At 36.7% G+C, this 20103-nt stretch overlaps 6 protein-coding genes across 6 annotated transcripts; 3 read left to right on the forward strand and 3 right to left on the reverse strand.

Annotated features, from left to right (window-relative positions):
- Positions 1-1252: 1252 nt before the first annotated feature.
- LOC147553096 (E3 ubiquitin-protein ligase MPSR1-like) lies at positions 1253-2077 on the reverse strand. Its single transcript, XM_086667227.1, has one exon. The coding sequence runs from the start codon at positions 2075-2077 to the stop codon at positions 1436-1438; it is 642 nt and encodes a 213-aa protein (XP_086523353.1). The 3' UTR covers positions 1253-1435.
- LOC147553095 (granule-bound starch synthase 2, chloroplastic/amyloplastic-like) lies at positions 1253-8117 on the reverse strand. Its single transcript, XM_086667223.1, has 8 exons — positions 7280-8117; positions 6040-6538; positions 5793-5857; positions 5444-5521; positions 5243-5353; positions 5088-5132; positions 4417-4590; positions 1253-4176 (listed from the first exon to the last, which is right to left on the reverse strand). The coding sequence occupies exons 1-8, from the start codon at positions 7598-7600 to the stop codon at positions 3220-3222; spliced, it is 2250 nt and encodes a 749-aa protein (XP_086523349.1). The 5' UTR covers positions 7601-8117; the 3' UTR covers positions 1253-3219.
- A 69-nt stretch (positions 8118-8186) lies between these two features.
- On the reverse strand, positions 8187-11512 carry LOC147553097 (Tetrapyrrole (Corrin/Porphyrin) Methylase). Its single transcript, XM_086667226.1, has 6 exons — positions 11139-11512; positions 10879-11003; positions 10268-10497; positions 9057-9096; positions 8875-8966; positions 8187-8580 (listed from the first exon to the last, which is right to left on the reverse strand). Exons 1-6 carry the CDS (start codon positions 11286-11288, stop codon positions 8396-8398), a joined length of 822 nt encoding a protein of 273 aa, XP_086523352.1. The 5' UTR covers positions 11289-11512; the 3' UTR covers positions 8187-8395.
- Positions 11491-16710, forward strand: LOC147553098 (Ribosomal L18p/L5e family protein). Its single transcript, XM_086667228.1, has 5 exons — positions 11491-11967; positions 12157-12245; positions 12963-13115; positions 13556-14742; positions 15039-16710. Exons 1-4 carry the CDS (start codon positions 11862-11864, stop codon positions 13709-13711), a joined length of 504 nt encoding a protein of 167 aa, XP_086523354.1. The 5' UTR covers positions 11491-11861; the 3' UTR covers positions 13712-14742; positions 15039-16710.
- On the forward strand, positions 14445-16710 carry LOC147553099 (Pentatricopeptide repeat (PPR) superfamily protein). The gene has a single exon (XM_086667225.1). It carries the CDS (start codon positions 14445-14447, stop codon positions 16182-16184), a length of 1740 nt encoding a protein of 579 aa, XP_086523351.1. The 3' UTR covers positions 16185-16710.
- A 624-nt stretch (positions 16711-17334) lies between these two features.
- Positions 17335-19420, forward strand: LOC147553100 (extracellular ribonuclease LE-like). The gene is made up of 4 exons (XM_086666585.1): positions 17335-17653; positions 17758-17913; positions 18693-18891; positions 18994-19420. The coding sequence occupies exons 1-4, from the start codon at positions 17546-17548 to the stop codon at positions 19215-19217; spliced, it is 687 nt and encodes a 228-aa protein (XP_086522711.1). The 5' UTR covers positions 17335-17545; the 3' UTR covers positions 19218-19420.
- Positions 19421-20103: the final 683 nt, after the last annotated feature.

The following is a 20103-nucleotide window of genomic DNA, read 5'->3' on the forward strand; positions in this document are numbered from 1 at the left end:
CAAACTACTATAGACGACAGACTAACACATCAAATAACTCTCCTCTGAGAGTTGAGTTCATCCTTGACTCCAAGTCTTTAGAATCTGACAGACTCTAACCTTTCAAGGGTGCTATGAGCTTCTAAACGGCTAAAAATAGAAGTGGACTCTCTCCTTCAAAACACTACACATTAGTTATTTTCTAGTTGATTCCTCTAGACGAACGTCTACATCCAATTCTACTCCGATAGAGTACCCTGGTTAACTCCTCATAGAGTCGAAACTCTCACAACTGTAAGAGAGTCAATTCACATTTTGACTCACAACACGGTGATACTTTTAACATCATATGTCTTTGCTTTCTCGTCTTACTATGTTTTCTACGTTTGCTTACTAAGCATCAACTTGCTATGTTTTCTACCTTTGCCAACTAAGCTCATCAACTTACTATGTTTTCTACCTTTGCCAACTAAGCATCGACCGACGCCGCTTTGATGTCTGAATCTACGTTTTTACTTGTCTTTTTGTTTGTTTGCAGGTCTATTACAGTTCCATAGTCTCTCTTGACTAATAACTCTGTTGGACAGACTATGAAGAAGAAAAGTGTGAATACTGATGCTGCCAACTCCCTCGGACGGACCCTACGAAGAAGAAAAGTGTGAATACTGATGAGTTGGATGCACACTATGAAGAAGACGGCACACTATGAAGAGGAAAAGTGCCCGTCACTGCCAACTACATTAGCATTCGGCATGTGGTCAACCCATCCATCGGAGGCATTTTGCATGTGGTCAACCCATCTATCGGAGGCACCCTAAGAAGAAGAAAAGTGCCCGTCACCGCCAACTACATTAGCATTCGGCATGTGGTCAACCCATCTATCAGAGGCACCCTACGAAGAAGAAAAGTGCCCGCCACCGTCACCTACATTAGCATTCGGCATGCTATCGGAGCCGCATTCGGCATGTGGTCAACCCATCTATCGGAGGAGCCGCATTCGGCATGTGGTCAACCCATCTATCGGAGCCGCGACCGTTCAGCATGTGGCCAACCATTTTTCTGGCCAAATAGGGATAACAGGAGTAGTGAAATTAAGGGTTAAACTGAAACACTAATTTGACTAGTAAGATACAGAGACCAAGTCTATATACCTGGCTCTCTCACTCATCTTGTGGAGAAGTGTCTAATAAAAAAACCATAGTCACTTAACACAAGCTAGAAAGATTGGATAATCCTTGCAGGTAAAAATGGAACTTTGAGGGAGAAAATAAAATGAAAAATCTAAAACTATGACAAACATTCATTAAGAAAAAGCTTCTTCTTACAAACCTTAATTGAAAAAGGAACAAAAAAAAAAAAAATTAAGGATGAAAAATTCATCTTCATTTCTATTTACAAAAAAGTCCCTAATTCCAACCAGCTCTAATTCTCTTGATCATTTAATACTAAAGAAGATTCATTCATGGGTTTCTTCTTCACTATGACTTGAAGAAGAAGAAGAATCAAGATTAGTTGAATTTGAATCTCTCCTATTAAAAGAAAAAGTAACCCATATCTCTCTATCACCTCTTCTTTCTTCTGCTTCTTCATCATTTCTCTTCTTCAATTCCCCATCTTCTTCAACAGGCATCTTATATCTACAAATAGGGCAAGATCCATGAATACCCAACCATTTTTCAATACAATTTGAATGATATTTATGCTTACAAGGCATTTCTCTTCCTTCCCCACCAATTTCCCATCCATCTAAACAAATAGCACACTCTAAATCTTTCTCTGTTATTTCTACCTTTGGCATCTCATCAATGGAGGATTTAGTTGCAGGTGGTAAACCATCTTTCTGTGAAATCCCATTAAGAAGAGCATCAAAACTTCGATTACTTTCAATTATAGTCATACCTTGAGTAAAAGGATTAATCAGTATAATTCTATCTTGGGTTCTTCCTGTTTCTTGATTTTCATCTTGTTCTTGATCTTGTTCTTGTTGTTGGTTTGAAATACCCAATAAGAAAGGTAAGAAGAAAGAAAGATCTCTGTTTCTTGATCCGATGAGTTGCTCAAAGAAAGAAGAATCTGATTCCGAGTTTGGGGAAGCCATTGAAGGATGAGAAGATAGTGAAAAACCAGTATAGAGAGAGAGAGAGAGAAAGAAAGGGTAATTGATTTGACAATAGAGAGAAAGTGGTTTGGGAAAGGTTGAGTGGATTATAAGAGAGAGAAAGAAACGCCCACAGGAAGATTGTAGAAGAATCTAGAACCTTTTTTCTGATGTTTATCTAATAAGCTGGTAAACCTAGAGATTTATATAATAACATGATAAAGATGTTGGAACCGTTGGATGATACAAGCGGTATTTTAGAGTGTTAAAATCTCCGGTTTATATAGAAGATTGATGGAGATATTTTGTGTGAGACTGTGAGTGTGGGAATTGTGGATTAGTTCAAACTTCAAAATAGCTTGGTATAACGGAGGAATCTGGGTCATACACGTGTTTTATTAGCTAAACCATCAGGGCACCACACAATTATAAGGGCACCACAAAGTTAAAAACTTATAAGGGTTGAAAAGTCAAGGCCGCTCCAAACATGAAATAGGACAAAGATTTAGGGTCCGTTTGTTAGGTGGGGAAATGGGGCTGGGAAAGTCGTTTTCACATGAAAGTCGATTTCTATTGTATGATGGTGTAATTCTCATTTTCTGTGTGAAAACTGGAAATTCGGTAGCTTATCTTGGTTTCGTGTTTGGGTAGGCTGAGATTTTCGCCCCATTTATCATTATCGATGAGAAAAATAGTACTTTCAGTTCGGGTCAATGTTAAATGTGTGGGAAAAAAAGAATCGGTAGGTCATTTGTTTTTGTTTAGTAATACGAAAGGATTGCGATATGTTCATTTGAATTTATGGTTGAATGACGATTCCATCGAGTGAAACTAAACTAGAAAAACACCTAATCAGGTGAAATCAAGAGGTTGGCTTAGTTCCGGTAGAGCCAAAGCTAGTCAGTAATGGACATAAGCTTCCCCCTCCTTGGTGATGCCTTAACTAGATTAGCTTTAGGAAATGGACCAAAATATGGTATAGCACTCCATCTAGATTAGAAAGAATTCAAATGGTAGGAAACTATGTACATTACTAGGTGTAACCTGTGCCTTTGTACGACACAAACATTCTATCTTGCACGTTATTATTTACACAGGCAAAAGGTAAACGACGAAACTACAGATTTCGTGTGTTGTACAAGTTACCACTGATACTTAGCAGCAAGAAGAACTTCCTCGTAATTCTGAGCAGCATTATCCCAACTAAGATTTTGCATCATTCCGCGCCTCTGGAGTCCCTTCCAACTATCTTTATATTCCCGATACGTAAATAAGCAGTTCCCTAATGCATGTATAAGTCTATCTACTTCAGCCCTCTCGAATGTCCACCCTAACCCGGATTCATTATACGGATCAAAAGGTTGGACTGTATCTCTAAGCCCACCAACAGCATGAACAACAGGAATAGTCCCGTAATTCATTGCATATAGCTGGTTCAATCCGCAAGGCTCAAATCTTGATGGCATTAGTAAAATGTCTACACCTGCAGTTATTCGGTGTGCCATTTTCACCGAAAAACCAACCCATCCTCTTACCTTGTCGCGGTGTTGGGCCTCAAAGTGCCTTAGCATGTTTTCCAAGTCTGGCCTTCCGGTGCCTAGCATGATAAGCTGTATGTCTTGATCAACCATCCAGGGTATGGCTTCGGCTATCAGATCGACACCTTTCTGGTGGTCAAGTCTCCCAATGAAACCTATGAGAGGGACATCTTCACGAATGGGTAGACCGAGTTCTTTTTGTAGCGCTTTCTTGCATTTGGGTTTACCACCGTCGAGGGTCTCAAGAGAGTAATTTGTATAATCGTCGGAGGTTAGATGAGTATCTACTTGTGGATTCCATTCTTTCATATCGATTCCATTCACGATGCCCTTTAGTTTCCAGTCATTCTCGTTTATGATTCCATGGAGACCCCAACCACCTTCTCGAGTCTTCAACTCCCAGACGTAACCATGGCTTACAGTAACTATACGGTCTGCTGACTTTATTCCAGCAGCAAAAATATTGAAATGATCACCACCCGCGGGGTCGTACAATTTAAACAGGTCCATATAATGTCCTGGAAGATCCACTTTCGAGAAATCGTCCACTGGACCACGACCCTGGTTGAGATTTATTGATTAAACTATAGTTAGAAATGGTTCTATTTATTGAATGCTAATATCAAGTTACCCTCAAGACATTCATGGCCTGTCTAAGGTTCTTATCATGGCCTGTTTAGGGTTCTCTTTGATGGCCTTCAAGTGCATATTCCGTCCTTATGATGTCCCCAAGATATATGACGTAACAAACCCTTCATATATATATAACAAACCGAAGAACAGAAAGTCTGAGGAATGAACCTGGTGGGCTATGTTGTGGATCACAAGAACAGACCGTGCATAAGTCATCAAACCATTGTCACGATAATATGCCTTCAGATATACTGGTAATAATGCAGTGTGCCAATCATTAGCAATAAAAACCAAATTGCCATCTCCATAGCAGACCCCACCACATGGAACATACCAAGGAACCTGTAAACCTTTCCGAAGTCAGATTTCAGCTGGAATTGAGTTAAGCATCATTCTCTCGCTCGTAAACATGAACACATTTTTTTGCTTCCTAGTATCACTTTATCTATTAACTTCCAAATAAGAAACACGGGGTTTGTGAACAAGGACCATAGATGCTCCTTTTTAGTGTTTTCTTTGCAATTAGATACTCGCAATCATGTAAATTAGGTATAAATTGAGACTTTGTAATTGCACAAAATCGTACTAGTATTGCCTAATAGATGAAGAAGTCAAAAATCAAATATCTTTGCAATGTTTGGTACCATAATCCGTATTTCAGAAAACTACCTAGCCAAAAGTGACTTGTGTGTATTTCCGTCACCCTCTGTGCATAAAACATGTATCGTTCGAAGTTTTTAAAGAATTCATCTCTTTCTATTTGATTATATCTGTAGGTAGTGTCCATTTAAACTTTTTGAAGCATCTTTTTGTTGTGGTTAATAGGTTTAGAATCATACCTCAACGGCTGCCTTGCAGAACAAAACCATGCGCCTTAATATGTCCTGCATAGGGTTTGAAATCAAAGATATTGGTGAAATTTAAATCTACATAAAAGTTAGACAAAATTATACGATATGTAAAAATTCTACTAACGGGATTTAGAAGAATTCACCTCTCGGTTTCCTCCATATATATTATTCTCGATATTACGAAAGACAGGGCTATCTATGAAAACGAAATCTACGCCATCAATATACGCCTGGAAGTAATTTACATTCATATCCTGCACAGATCAGTATGGCACAAAATTATTTTCTTAAGCCATGCATCAGAAGAATGTAATATTGTCTCAAGTGCATCAGCTGTTACTTACGTGCCCTTCTATCTTATAACTGCGGCACACTCCCGTGTTTTGAGGTTCAGCGTAGTCCCCATAAAATGGTACAACAACCTGACAGTTAAAAGTTTCAACCACATCAATTACAGTAAGGAGTTCCATGAGGTCTTAATGATTTTTAAGTACCCAATTGATAAGTTTATATTTAATATCGAGTTTGATTTTAACATATTGAGTTCTCTGAACATTGTCATGTGGTCAACTATGATTTCTCATTTCCCTAACTCCAAAACTTACATATTATAGATATGGTGATATACATAAATTAGTGTGTATCGAGAGTTTATAATGTTAGGTTAAACTAGTGAACGTAAAATAGTATTACCATGACTCTATGTCCACGCCGAGCCAATGCCTTTGGTAAAGCCCCAGCAACATCTCCTAGCCCACCTAAGATATCAACAAAAATCAAAAACTACCAAAAATGTAGGCATGCTCATTTTTTTTCCTTATCCAGTGCAAGCTTGTAGCTGCCAACATGCTTATTATGATCCAACAAATCATTAAGAAGATGAGGGAGCAAAAGAGACTAATTCATGGGCCACCTTGTATCCAAACCAAATAATTTTTACCTGTTTTGGACCAAGGAGCACATTCAGCAGATACCAAAATGATATTCATGACGTCGCTTCCAGCCAAGGGAGGAGATTCTGTGTTTTCTCCTGCAGGGTTTCCATTTGCTTCGTGTCTCTGTTCTTCTAAACTCATTTCGACTAATTCCTCGAGCTTCTTTCCTTCTGAAATCAAGGTTTTTGAGGTTTTGGGAAGAAAGGGCGGGTCTATGTCCGATTCAAATTCTTTTGGAGTAGTTTCTTTGGACTCCTTTCGGAAATTAAGATTTGAATGAACTTGCTTATTTCGCTCCGGGTTATTTTCTCCTTCGACACTGTTAGGAATACTAACTCCAGCTGAAGAGGCATTAGTAGATTCTCGATCAGGGTCACCTTCACTAAAGAAAGCTACATCCATTTTCGGGCTAGGTATATTCGTATCATTATGAGGAAGTAAATCATCTTCTGGGTCGATAAAACTATCTCTTATAGAAGACACAAGTTTTCTCCGTTCTGCAATCTGTAAGAAGATAAGTTAAATTGAAACAGTTGTACAGGACAAGGCAAAGGCGATGACTGATGAACGGTACATTAAAACGTTTACTAAACTAGGCTGAACTAGAAGACATGGAATTGAAGGAGAAAAATACCAAATACACAATCCATTTCACATTGAATGAAAACATATAATCTATTGAATCTTAAGTCCTAACTCGATTGAGGTACATGAACATAACTCGTAAGAACAAGAAACACAAAGAAGCTTGAATAAATAACTATCTAGTCAACTACGAAGACTGATAAGATACGTAAAAGAAGAGAAAAAAGATCAACAAAAAAGAGAGAAGAACACAAAATATATCATAGATAGATGAGAAGCAATTTGACCTCAAGTGGCGAAAAAATCATTGTAAATTCAACCTATGCTACAAGTGGCATCCGAAGAAACTATGCAAGTCAAGTGATATCCAATAACCCAAATCCATATTTAATACCATATTACAAACTTACCCAAAGCATAGTGGAATAACATGTAGTGTTCATTCTAAATGAATGAGATTTTCGAAAAATAGTTGATAAAACTTATATGGTCAGAGTATTGCCATAACAAAACTCCAAATAAAAGTTGAGGGGAAAAAGCATTTCCCTTGAAGTATCTCCAAACTACCCCAAGTTTTTACCAAAATTAGATATGCATTTATTAGTAGAGAGTAGAGACCCACTTAGGTTTAAACACAAAATTCTCATAAAAAGTTTATACCTGTTGAAGTAGCTCTTTCTGTAAAGCTAACACCTTTTTGCTCTTTTCAATTGTAGCTTGAAATCTATCATTTGATTCATCACTTAGGTTTTCTTGAGAAGAGTTCTTCCCAATAGCTCTCATAAACTTTTTATTACCCATTTTGATTAGTTTATCTCCCTCCAAATAAAACCCATGAAAATTTGCTCCATCTCCAACCTTGAGAAACCCACATTTGGAAACAGAAGAATGAAATCTAGGCCTAAGAATATGAGAATTCCCACACTGAAAAAGAACAGAATTCTCCATTCCCATACCTATTATAAACGAAGAAGAACCCATTTGTTTTTCTGGTTTTGTAAACTGGTCGAGAGAAACCCAAATGTGGAAACTGAAAATGAAGCAAAACCCAGAAGAGAAGGTTCAAATTTATAAACACCCAGAACAAGAAAACGTGGAAAATGATAATCACTCATGCATAAAATGACTTCTTCAATTGTGGGGTTGGTTTAAGTTGAAATTAAAAATTGTAATGAGTGAGATTGAAGTGAGAGTTTAGATTTTTGAGGTTGAGAATTGGGAGGAAATTTGGATGTTGTAACGAGTGGTTGACAGTTAAATCCAATTAAAAATTGTAAGCAGAAGAAGAAATCAAGGCTTGAAAAGGTTAAACACGTGATAAATGATGAAGACAGTGATAGAAATGAATCAAATGATGATGAACCCTAGTTAGAGAAACCCTTTAAAATGCCCCTCATGGTCTTAACTATGAAACAATGCCACAAAATTTGATTTGGGAGGGAATCTCAATCAACGGGTAGGATTGATTCATCAATTTTCTCTTGATATGTGTTTTGGAGCAACAGAAAATCTCAACTGTTATACCAGAAATCGACACAAAACTAGAAAACGAAAGGAACAATCATCATCACCAAAACTCTAAGACATGCTCTTCTTAATAGATATGAAACTTCTCTCAATTCTCTAGTTATATCAGCACTATATGATGATGATACATGCTAGTGTACATATGCCAACTTCAAATAGAAAAAAGTTGTAAGCAAAAAAATAACAAGACTCCAGGGCAATACTGAGTTCTGGAGGAATTTCTTGTTTCTATTTTGGATCTTGAGATGATTATTTGAGAGTATAAAACTCCAACATTTCTTCTTCCACCGGATGGGTCTTCCCTACGATGACAAGGCAATGAAGAGGCGCTCCAAAGTCAACCTTCAGTAGTTCCTTCATTGGTCCTGCTACTACCTTCTGATCTTCACTTCCAATACGCGCAAAACCAACACAAGTTGTCTTTTCATCGTAAGCTGCAACAAAAAAGCAACACCAAGATCGAGTTAACTTGATATAATTTCCTTGAGACAAGTGACTGACGTGAGAGAGAAAGTAGTAAAGAGACAAAGGCGTAAACTTTGAAGGAACTAAAAGTACCACACAAACAACTGACAGAATCGTCACTTTGCAGGCAAAAGGTTTACTAAACAAAACTGAGGGCTAAAGTGTCTGCTTCATCAAAAGTCAGGAGCTATTCCGGAAGTAGCCTGATACTTAGAGCTTTATGAAAGAAAAGTAAAAGAGTCCGAAAAATATATGAATACTACCAGATTGTCCTCGTGATTGCTCAACCTCTAGCAGTTGTTCTATGGCAGTATTGATTGTCATATATTTCGGTGGTTCGTACTGTTTTCTTCCTCTGGAAACAAATTAAAGGCAAGATTCAGGCATCACTAGGCAAAGAAGACAAATCTATCATTTAACATTAATCAGAATAACTAAGATTTACCTGCATAAGGATTCAAGAGTTGGTTCCTTTACCCGTATATCTGCAGCTCAAAACAAGTTCAGTTATGTTTCTGACCCAAGAATTAACAAAATAATGTCTCAAGTTTCTACCTAAGTCACTTGCAAATAACATCTTTCGAATCTTTCATTCTATAAATAGATTAAGCAACTAACGTTCACATGGACAGTTCAATAAGTATACCAACCATGGTCATATATAACCCAAGACGATAAAGAAAAACTATATGGCGAAAAACTTGAAACTGTATGGACTTCTCTCTTTATAGGTTTCTCGGCAACCACAAATTTCTTCAATGAGAAAACAGTAAAAGTTTTTTGCATATCGGATGGCTGTAGTAACAATGTAACATTACATTGATCTATTAACCTAAGTAATTGGGAGTGACCAGTCCTCCAGTGTAGGGGCACTGGATTGAGCTCAAAGGTAGCCTTAGCGGATCCCACACCGATCCCGGGTTAGTTCTTATATTTATAACTGTGATTGCTAGAATTCAACTTGAAGTAAGAGAAGAGATTATGGCCTACGCTTAAAATATTATAGATATTTTTATACACTCACAGACATACACACATAAAAGTAAGTGAAAACTCAGGCAGGAACTCGGCTTAGCTACTCGGCTCAGATAAGTGGTGATATAGTAGCGGTGAGCGAAATGGGGCCAGCCTAAACCGTGAAAAAAGGTTGTAGGAGAGCTATACAAGCGTCGTGCTGCTAGGCAAAGCGGTGGGTTATTGAAAAGATTTTTTTTCAACTTTTTGTTTTATTCTATAAATATAAAAAAAGGTAATTCTCTATACAATCCATATCGGATTGGATGTCTGAGCATTCCTAGAACCTCTGGCCCCACCCCGATCTGGTTAGATATGAACAAGTCAAGAGGGCCACTGGTCAGTGGCCCATGCAGTCAAAATCGAAGAACTAACACTCAGCAAGTCAGCATAACCTTCAGCTAAAAGAATGATCATGGTATGCATAAAAGCAGTCTAGAAGTTCTTTTTCAAGATAGAAAAAGACTGTCTGTAGGAACCTTTAGATCAGTAGATGATTATGTTAACCACATACCACAAAGACGCAAAAAATCACTCATACATCAAGATACAATCATATTTTCATAGTGAACCTTAGCATGAAGAAACCGCCACCGGTCCAAAGGTAACAAATTGATCAATAATGTACAGTAAGAAGCTTACCTAACAAGCAGAGTGTATGCAAACCAAGCTTCCGATTACTCTGGATCTTCTCATAGAAACTGTCTGGTCTCCATGTGTCCGTGAAGAAAGGAAGCGAGATGGTCTCACCGTAACGGTAAAGTTGCAACCCGCAAAGTCCAATAGCATTCATTACTGAAGCATTGTGTACTACCTTTACTTCTACACCCAATTTCTGTGCTCGAACTACTAAGTCTGAATGAGTTGTGGCTCTGCATTCCATATTTATAGCTTCAACTTAATACATGAATTAAGATAAACCATGGTTTGACCTTATTAACCATACATCCTATCAACCTAATATATGGGTTTCCTTTGTATACAATGTATAGTACTTGAGAACTATCTCTCTGATGTTAAATTGAACTATCTTACTCTTAACTCCTACAAGTAGCTTAGAACTCCACAATCTAGGATTCTAGGCTAAGATAACTATTTCACAAACTCATCACGATATTTGAAACAAGTAAATTATTCATAAAGATGAGTTCTTTAGTCCTTAATGACACTACTAAATCTCCAATCATTGAATCTGAAAGCTAAAAATAGTACAATAACTTAAAATTGAAGAAATGATCAATGAATGTACATACCCAAAAGGATCTCCAACAACAAGGAAAGCGACATTAGACTCGCGAGCTTCCGACAGTATATCATCTGCTTTTTCCTCAACCATTTCTCTATCTGCAAGTATAATTGACTTGCCATACAACTCTTCCTGCAAAACCCAATACAAAAATGAAGTTATATTGTCTGTGTGAAGATAAAAATAATAGTAAAATTTGAATCAAAAGACAAAATTGAATCAAAATATGAAACCCCAAATGATGGAAATAGTGAAGAAACTACTTACAAGTGAAGAAAGACCATTTGAAGATAGACCAAAAGAGAGGAGAGAAGTGTAAGCCTCCATGAATACTTTATCACATTTCTTTATAGCTTCTAACCCTTTCAGTGTTATATCTTTCTCATCCCCTAAACCTAGACCTATAACATACAACATATTCACTTTCTCTCTCTAAAACTCCCTCTCTCTCTCTCTCTCTCTGTCTCTAGTCTCTGCTAACAATACCAGCCCAGAAAAGAAAGAAACGATGATTATCAGTACTGGGTCGAGCTGCAAATTGGACGACACCGAGCTCCGGCGACTCTCTTTCTCTCTCTAGACTCTCTATATGTCTCTCTCAATTGAGGGTTTTGTGAATGAATATAGCAACTGGGTTTAATCTCAACCGTCCAATAATGAACGGTTGATATCTCACCATTCATGACTGACGCCATTTCTGACGTCAATTTCAGACTGAAGCTCAATTTCAGTTCACAACTTTTAAATTAGGTTTGGAGTTTCGGAGGATGATTTGGGTTTCTGAAATGGAGTTGAAATTAATTTTTCTGATGGTTTGAGTTATACTACCCTTGACCCTTCCTTGCATTTCGTCGAACCCTAATTTCGAGACAAATTTGTTAGTCGAAACTAAAGAGTAACTGATTTCTCCTCCTAATTCTCAAATTTGAAATTGATGTCCGTTAAGTGTTTGAAGAATTGCTTCACTCAAAAGCTCAGTTGGTCTAAGGAATGGCATTGGCTCTTCTGACTATTCTTCCTACCTCAAACTTCAGTAGCTCCATTCTCTTTGGGACTCGCCCACATCAATTTAACTGCTTTCCCCTGAATCTGAAGAGTAAGTGAGGGTTGTTTTTCGAATTCAAGTTTTCAACTTGTACTATTATTATTATTATATCATATGCAATTTGATCCATGACCCATTTATTGTAAATAATTACTTTATTTATCACTAGTTAACAATTTGACATGATTCCATTTGATTCAATGTTTTAAACTAAATATTGCTTTACTCTTTTATCGATAGATTCGTCTTTCAAGTCATTAGTGATTCAAGCAAGAGCAAATACTCGTAAAGAAAGTCCCAAAGTCAGGAACCGAAGACTGCAAAAGAAGGTACGGGTTTTACTTCTTAATATGACCATTGGTTTTATCATCTCCTACTCATCTAAGTATTTCATCTCAATTGGACATAAAATGATAGAAACTATCCCCGAGCGAGGCCTTAAATTGAGAGAGTAAAGATAGGTTGGAGATTGTATGACAACGATAATGTTTCACTCTCTCTTCTCATATGATGAGCAGTATTTGATTCTTTAGCTTCCAAACCTCCCATCTTAAAGCAAAATAGTTAAGTCCCTCAGTGGGTAGCCCGAGTTGTGAGTAGCTACTGAGTACGATCCGGCTGGGAATAGCCCGAGCCAAGATTGGGGAACTCAGCTCCGCAAATTAGTAGACTTTAGAGTAGCTTCACGGAGTGTCTCTATATCAGTACTCCGAATTCACACCCAAATGGCATATGGTAAGGGTCTAATTGTAGCTACGTGTTACTGCGCCCAAGCTGGAGTCGGCATTCCTGAGTGTCTCTCAGATGATATGCATTTATGACTACTAGACATACTAACGTGCTGTTCCTTCAATATTTACCCTTTCTTTATTCTATCTTGAGCAATAGTTTCTAAACATCGAAAATAAAAATATGTTAGTATAGGTAGTATGGATAGTTGTGATCATCAACAATGATTCCAAATTTGTGGTAAGCTGTTAGTATATATTGGAATCTTGAACTCAGAATGTTCATATCTTATTACATGTTGTTTTCCTGCTTACCAGTTTAACGGCACGTCTAGAAGGCCCAGACTCTCTGTTTTCTGTTCAACCAAGCAGTTATATGCAATGTTAGTCGACGATCAGAATAAGAAGTGTTTATTTTATGCAACTACTCTACAAAAGCATATTCGTGACGATCCTTCCTGCACTACAATCGTAAGCATTTCTTTCACAATCCCTTTTCTATCTAGTTGATTTCTCACAGACTTGGGGGTTATATCCATTTTGTGCGAAATCAAGGAAGTCGTAGTAATGCACCACAGACTGATATCCAAACGGGTGTGCCTGGCTAATGGGTCACCTAAATGGACCATTTCCGCGGTGGCAAGGCCCGCTTTGAACCCCTAAGAACGATGATATGCACTCCTACAGTTTCACACGCGATGTGCAATAATTCATAGTTTGAGTTGGATGGTTTTATTAGTATTCGACATTTGAGAAACCATTTAACAAAGACCGTGTTTTTTCCCATAAGATTGACTTTCTGAAAGAAGTAAACGTGGCGGTTTCTTTTCTTTACTATTTTACTTTAACTAGGCAAGTAGTAACTAAATTTTTATCGGTATTCACGATTGTGGGCAAACTTGTAAATGCAGGAAGCTGCTCAAAGGGTAGGCGAAGAGCTGGTGAAAGCGTGCATCAAGCTAAACATAAACGAAATAGCTTCGTATGACCGAAACGGGTTTGCAATAGGAGAAAGAATGGAAGCATTTGAAATTGCAATTTCCCAACATGGGTTCTTGCTGCGTTAGTAATCTTTAAACTGTTTCAAGCTTGTGAATGTATTGTAGATTTGTAGCTAGGACCAAACAACTCGAACCTATCATAAAATTTTGTATGGTTCTCTTACATTATGGCGACATTCAACATCCAACCAAATAGCTATTTCAGGTGTACTTCCATTAGAATATATCAAGTTCAAATATACGACTAAATTCGAGATCAAGGTTACTATTTCACTTTTGGAGATCTCGGATATAGATATAAGTAAGCAAATAAATATAACTCACAGTCAGAAAAGCTACTTAAGGAAAAATGATAGATATTACTACCGAAATATACTCTATCTCAGACTAAATAGGAATCAACCGTCCACGAAGAGTGAAATATCCATGAAGGGAAAGAGCTGACTCGGAAATGGAGACCGTTGGTTTCGTGTAGGTCAATGGTAGGTTTTAAATTGTAACCTCTTCTAGCACATTCAAGTGGTTTTTTTCCTTATTGTCTGGATCTGACTCTAATGTGTCGAAAATCAGACCCAATTATCCACTCAGACTAATCATCACCAGTCAGTGAGACGAAAACAAATATCTTGAATACGAGACGAAAACAGATTTTTTGAATCTGAATTGTCTGAACAGGTCCAAGAAAACAAACGAGTCAGATCAAGCCTACTTTTCAGAGTGCTAACAAGTTTCAAATCAGCTGGTTGCTAAACCAACCTTCGCCTTCTTTCCTTTCTAACATAATAGTCTTGTCTTCATCATGAATGGATCTTCAAATCCAATACTTTCACTTATGAAATCATGTTCAAAGAAATCCCATTTTCTTCAAATCCACGCTCACATAATTCGTACATTTCTCATTCAAGAACAATTAATCTCAACTAATTTCTTATCATTGATTGCTCTATCCCCATCTCGAGATATCAACTATTCTACTCAAATTTTCTCTCAAATCCCAAAACCCACTTTCTCTCACTACAATACCATGATCAGAGCTTACTCCCAGAGTACTTCTCCTGAGAAAAGCTTTGATTTTTATAATCAAATGCGAGAAACAGGTATCTATCCAAACCCCCTTGCTTCCTCTTTTATGCTAAAATCATGTATTAAACTTAGGTCATTAGTTGGTGGTAAACAAATTCATTGTAGAATTTTAAGAGATGGGCAAGAATCAGATAGTCAATTACTTACTACATTGATGAGTTTTTATGCTACTTGTGATAATGGAGTTGATGCTCGTAAAGTATTTGATGAAATGACTGAAAGAGATACTGTTACTTGGAATGTTCTGATTTCTTGTTATACTCGTAATGGTCGAACTCGTGATGCCTTGAGTATATTTGATTTTATGCAGAAATCTGAGTTTGGGTCTGAACCAGATGATGTTACATGTTTGCTTCTCCTCCAAGCTTGTGCTCACTTGGGTGCATTAGAATTTGGCGAACGGATTCATAAATACATTAATGATCATGGCTATGGAGATGCCATTAAAATATGTAATTCGTTAATAGCTATGTATTCTAGGTGTGGATGCTTTGATAAAGCATTTCAAGTGTTTCAGGGGATGCCTAATAAAAATGTGGTAACTTGGAGTGCAGTAATTTCGGGTTTGGCGATGAATGGCCATGGTAGAGATGCTATCGAAGCTTTTGGAGAAATGCGGAAAATGGGTATCTCTCCCGATGATCAAACTTTTACGGGTGTACTTTCAGCTTGTAGTCATGTCGGCTTAGTCAATGAAGGTTTGGATATATTCTATTCTATGAAGGAATTTGGAGTATCACCAAATATTCATCATTATGGGTGTATGGTTGATCTTTTAGGTCGTGCTGGTTTACTTGATCAAGCATATGAGCTTATAACTTCAATGGTGGTTAAACCCGACTCAACGATTTGGAGAACTTTACTTGGAGCTTGCAGAATTCATGGTCATGTTTCACTTGGGGAACGAGTCGTTTCCCATTTGATCGAATTAAAAGCCCAAGAAGCTGGAGATTATGTATTGTTATTGAATATCTACGCGTCTGTTGGGGACTGGCAGAATGTAGCTAATGTGAGGAAGTTAATGAAAGAGAAAGGAATTCAAACATCCCCTGGTTGTAGTACAACTGAAATCAATGGTGAAGTTCACGAGTTTATTGTCGACGATAATAATCATCCTCGAAAACATGAGATTTATGAGAAACTCATTGAGATCGAAAGGCAACTAAAACTTGCAGGTTATGTTGCTGAGCTATCATCAGAGTTACACAATTTGGCCAGAGAAGAGAAAGGAAATGCACTAACTTATCATAGTGAAAAATTAGCTATTGCTTTTGCAGTTCTTACAACTCCACCAAACACGAAGATTAGAATAGCGAAGAATCTTCGAATATGTGTTGATTGTCATAATTTTTCAAAAGTTTTATCTTCAGTTTATAATAGAGAAGTTGTTATTAGAGATCGAAGTCGATTTCACCATTTCAAAGGAGGAGTTTGTTCATGTAATGACTATTGGTAGGTAGTTTAGAGTTGAGTAAACTCAAGCTCAGAGTGATGTTGAAGAAACCAGAAGAATTGATAGAGACATGGTGTGGACAAGTATGAATGCATTTGCAGCTTCAAAAGAAGTTTCTTATGAGACTTTCTCTCTCTTGTTTCTCTCTCATGGACATGTGAAGAGACAATAGGTTGAACACCAACCATATAGGAATATTCGGATATGTATACGGATAGGTTATCAAATTGTTATTGTATTATGGAGGGGGTGGGGTGTGAACATCAGTGATACTCTACCCCACATTGAAGCCACCAAAATCCCGACCGACTTAGGTAGACGGTTAGGATTTAGAGAGAAGTAAGATTAATGTCTTTCTCTAAATCTTGCTCGTCCACTTAAGTTGGTTAGAATTCTAGTTGAATTAGATATCAGGCAGAGTATCATTTTCGTAGTGTGAAACAGTAAAAGCATATACCTGATACAACTTGAAAATTAGTACATTATCTTTTTCTGGATTAGATTAATGAACAACAAAGTTTATTTGGAATCTTTGATTATTTTATTAGTGTTTTTTCATGGGAGAAGTTAAAGCCAGTAACCAAAGATCCAAAATAAAATTTCAGTCTATCTAATAACTAATTAGGGTTGGCCCTAGTCCTGTTAGGAGTATTAGCTTTTCTTTTTGTGTGTTGAGTTGAAATAGTGAGGAGTATTAGTTTTTTTTTTTTTATGAGATGTGAGGAGTATTAGTTGTATAGTCTAATTTAGTATATATGGCACTAAAAAGGTAATATACATTTTAAGATCGAAACAAATTACAAGTTTAAGAGCATACGGAAAAAAAATAGTACTTACACAATAGCTATAACGGGTAAATACCACAAACTATTTCTCTTTTAGAAGTTCGGTAATATCGTTACTGGAAACTAATTGTTATTTCTTTTTTCATTATAACATCGTTTTCAACCGTGTCATAACATATACACTATAGAGAAGAGGAAGGAGAGAAGGCTAATCGATTCGAAAGTCTAAATGTGAAAGCGTTTATGTAATGTGTCTATTAAAACATCACTAGAAACAAATATACCAACCAATTATTTGTTCCTAGCTTTCCTAAAGAGACACTCAAACATGAATAGTATTTGACATAATAAGTGGAGTATTATGATTCATGAATGAATACAACAAGGGATAATATTGACCAATCACTCAACCGCCTATAATTTAATATCATAGGTAATGTGATATCCAATACTCAAAACCAACTATCCATCTTCTCATTTTGAACCTATAAATACACAACTCTTTCAAAGACAATACTCATCTCACAACAAACCCACTTTAGAAAAAGGGAAACCCAATCCACCCCAATCTTGAAAACCATGAAATCAACTTCTTTAATCATCTTTCTTCATATTTTTGTTATACAAACTTTGTCTGTCTTATGTGCTAATTCTCAGAGTTTTGATTTCTTCTACTTTGTTCAACAGGTAAGTTGGATATACTACTAGTATATACATCATCTCTTTCTCTCTTTCTAACTCATTGTACTAAAGATGTGTTTCTCTCTCTCTCTCTCTGCATTTTGGATTAGTGGCCAGGGGCATATTGTGATACAAAGCAAAGTTGTTGCTACCCAAAAACAGGAAAACCAGCTGCTGATTTTGGGATTCATGGGCTTTGGCCTAATTACAATGATGGATCTTACCCATCCAACTGTGATTCTAGTAACTCTTTTGATCCATCCAGTGTAAGTATATAATAATATCCCTTCTTGTTGTTTACCTTCTTTGTTACAAAAATAATGCTACTGTTTTCGTAATTGGATCACAAAATAAAAACACAAGAGAAGTGATATGTGTACAACAGAAATACCTCTAGGTCAGATCAAATAATAGAAACACAATATATAGTTCAATCCAAATGGGCAATTAACCATGTCAATTTAGAGTTTGACTACGTGCCAATGTCTAGGTTGTCATGTCAATTTGATAGAGTATTGCTTATGTGGTAAGATGGATTTACAAAAAAATAATAATAAAAGAACTTTTAATCGAACGGGTTGTAAGTCAGATGTGATACTCTGCATCAATATGTTGTAAATTTTAACATGATAAGTAAATGTTATCACATCCAACTGTACCACGTCAAATCTAGGGCTATTATTCATAATCAAACATCACATTTTGGAATGTTGTTAATATCCACACTCAATATCCACACTCAATGTAGTCTAAATGAGGAACTTACGCATTCTTATATTTCTAATATGCTTGTTTTCTTTGTTTAAACAATGAATTTGCATATTCATGTCTAAATTCAAACCATCTACTAGTAGAGAAAAATGGGTGGTTTACCCCAACCCGGTCCGTCCACTTTTGGATGGGTTTGGATCTAAACTTGTTAATATCCACACTCAATTATGGGAATGTTGTAGTTTACACACTAATATCTTTCACACTCCATTTACACCTGCTTAAGGCGTAGCTTTGAAACAAAATTACTTCTAAAATCTTGTTTTATTTGCAGATTTCAAGCATTAAAAGACAATTACAAAGTGAATGGCCAACCCTAGCTTGTCCAAGCGGTGACGGTATAAAATTTTGGACCCACGAGTGGGACAAACACGGGACATGTTCTGAATCCTTCCTTGACCAACCAGGTTACTTTCGAGCCGCTTTAAACTTGAAAAACCAAGTGGACCTCCTCAATATCCTTCAAAGCGCAGGTACAAGCAAAATTTATTGGTCTCTTTTCTTGTTTACATTACTTAAAAACTAAAAGATAATATCGGGCCGTAATTTAACTTTGTTATGAAATTTTTGATCAGGAATCCAACCAGATGGGAATTTTTATAGCTTAAGCAGCATAACAAAAACCATAAGAGATGCTACTGGATATACTCCAGGAATAGAGTGCAATGTCGATGAGTCGGGTAACAGTCAACTCTACCAAGTCTATATCTGTGTTGATACTACTGGAACAAACATAATTGAATGCCCTATACTTCCTAGAGGGAGGTGCTCATCCAACATCGAATTTGCCAGTTTTTAATGGAAGACATCACGAAAGAGAAGAAGAACCTCTCATTTAAATTTGTCCTGTAATTTAAATTGTGCCTTGAAGGTGTTTGTTAGTTCTTATTATTGTTGGTGTTCAGTAATAACACACATCTATCTAGGTGAGTACATTTTATTTCTATAATATAAGATAAATGGGATGTAAAATTATTTACAATTGAAACAAAATCTTATTTATAGTGGGAGTTCACTTGGAAGTTCCTTTTTCCACCTATAGTAAGTCGTGTGTGGTATTAGAAATGTCTTCGTAGTTATATCGCGGATCTTTTAGATAAGCGAGTATTCGTAATTAGAAAAATATTAATCAAGAAAAGACGGGCATCTAGGAATGTCTTTTTTTAGTTTTGCTCAATCGTTCCATTTTAAAGATGTCTTCCAATAGTATTATTAGCACACATCATGTTCTAGAAATGGTTAAAAGCGCTCTCTCTCAAATCAGACATCGCCACTATTTTATTCGAACTAAAATCGATAGACTATAGTCGATTTGGTTACAAAATCGACTGAAATCCACGAATTCCAAATTTGGGAGACGCGAACTAAGTTAGTGGTTGGACTCCGCCGCCTCTACAACTTACAACTCAAATTGATCGGTTCGAGGTGAATTTTGTTACAAATTTCAACTCAAGTCACCGTTTTCAACTCCAGAATTTTAGAGTTGAATTTGATGGACTTCAAAATAATTTTTTAATTCGTTTAACTTAGAATTGATTGCATTTTGTAATATATCAATTTTGGAGTGTCTCTAACAAATAGAGTTAAATTACAATTACGTAGTCAAAAGTTAAAAGAGATGGAGAGAGCTAATAACAACATTCAGGAGCCGCTTTTATTTCTCGGAATTTTGTGTCTGTATGGAC

The sequence above is a fragment of the Eschscholzia californica genome, unplaced genomic scaffold, assembly GCF_041429995.1.
Source record: "Eschscholzia californica isolate CP2 unplaced genomic scaffold, dmEscCali1.0.p SCAF_3, whole genome shotgun sequence".
Taxonomy (NCBI): Eukaryota; Viridiplantae; Streptophyta; class Magnoliopsida; order Ranunculales; family Papaveraceae; genus Eschscholzia; species Eschscholzia californica.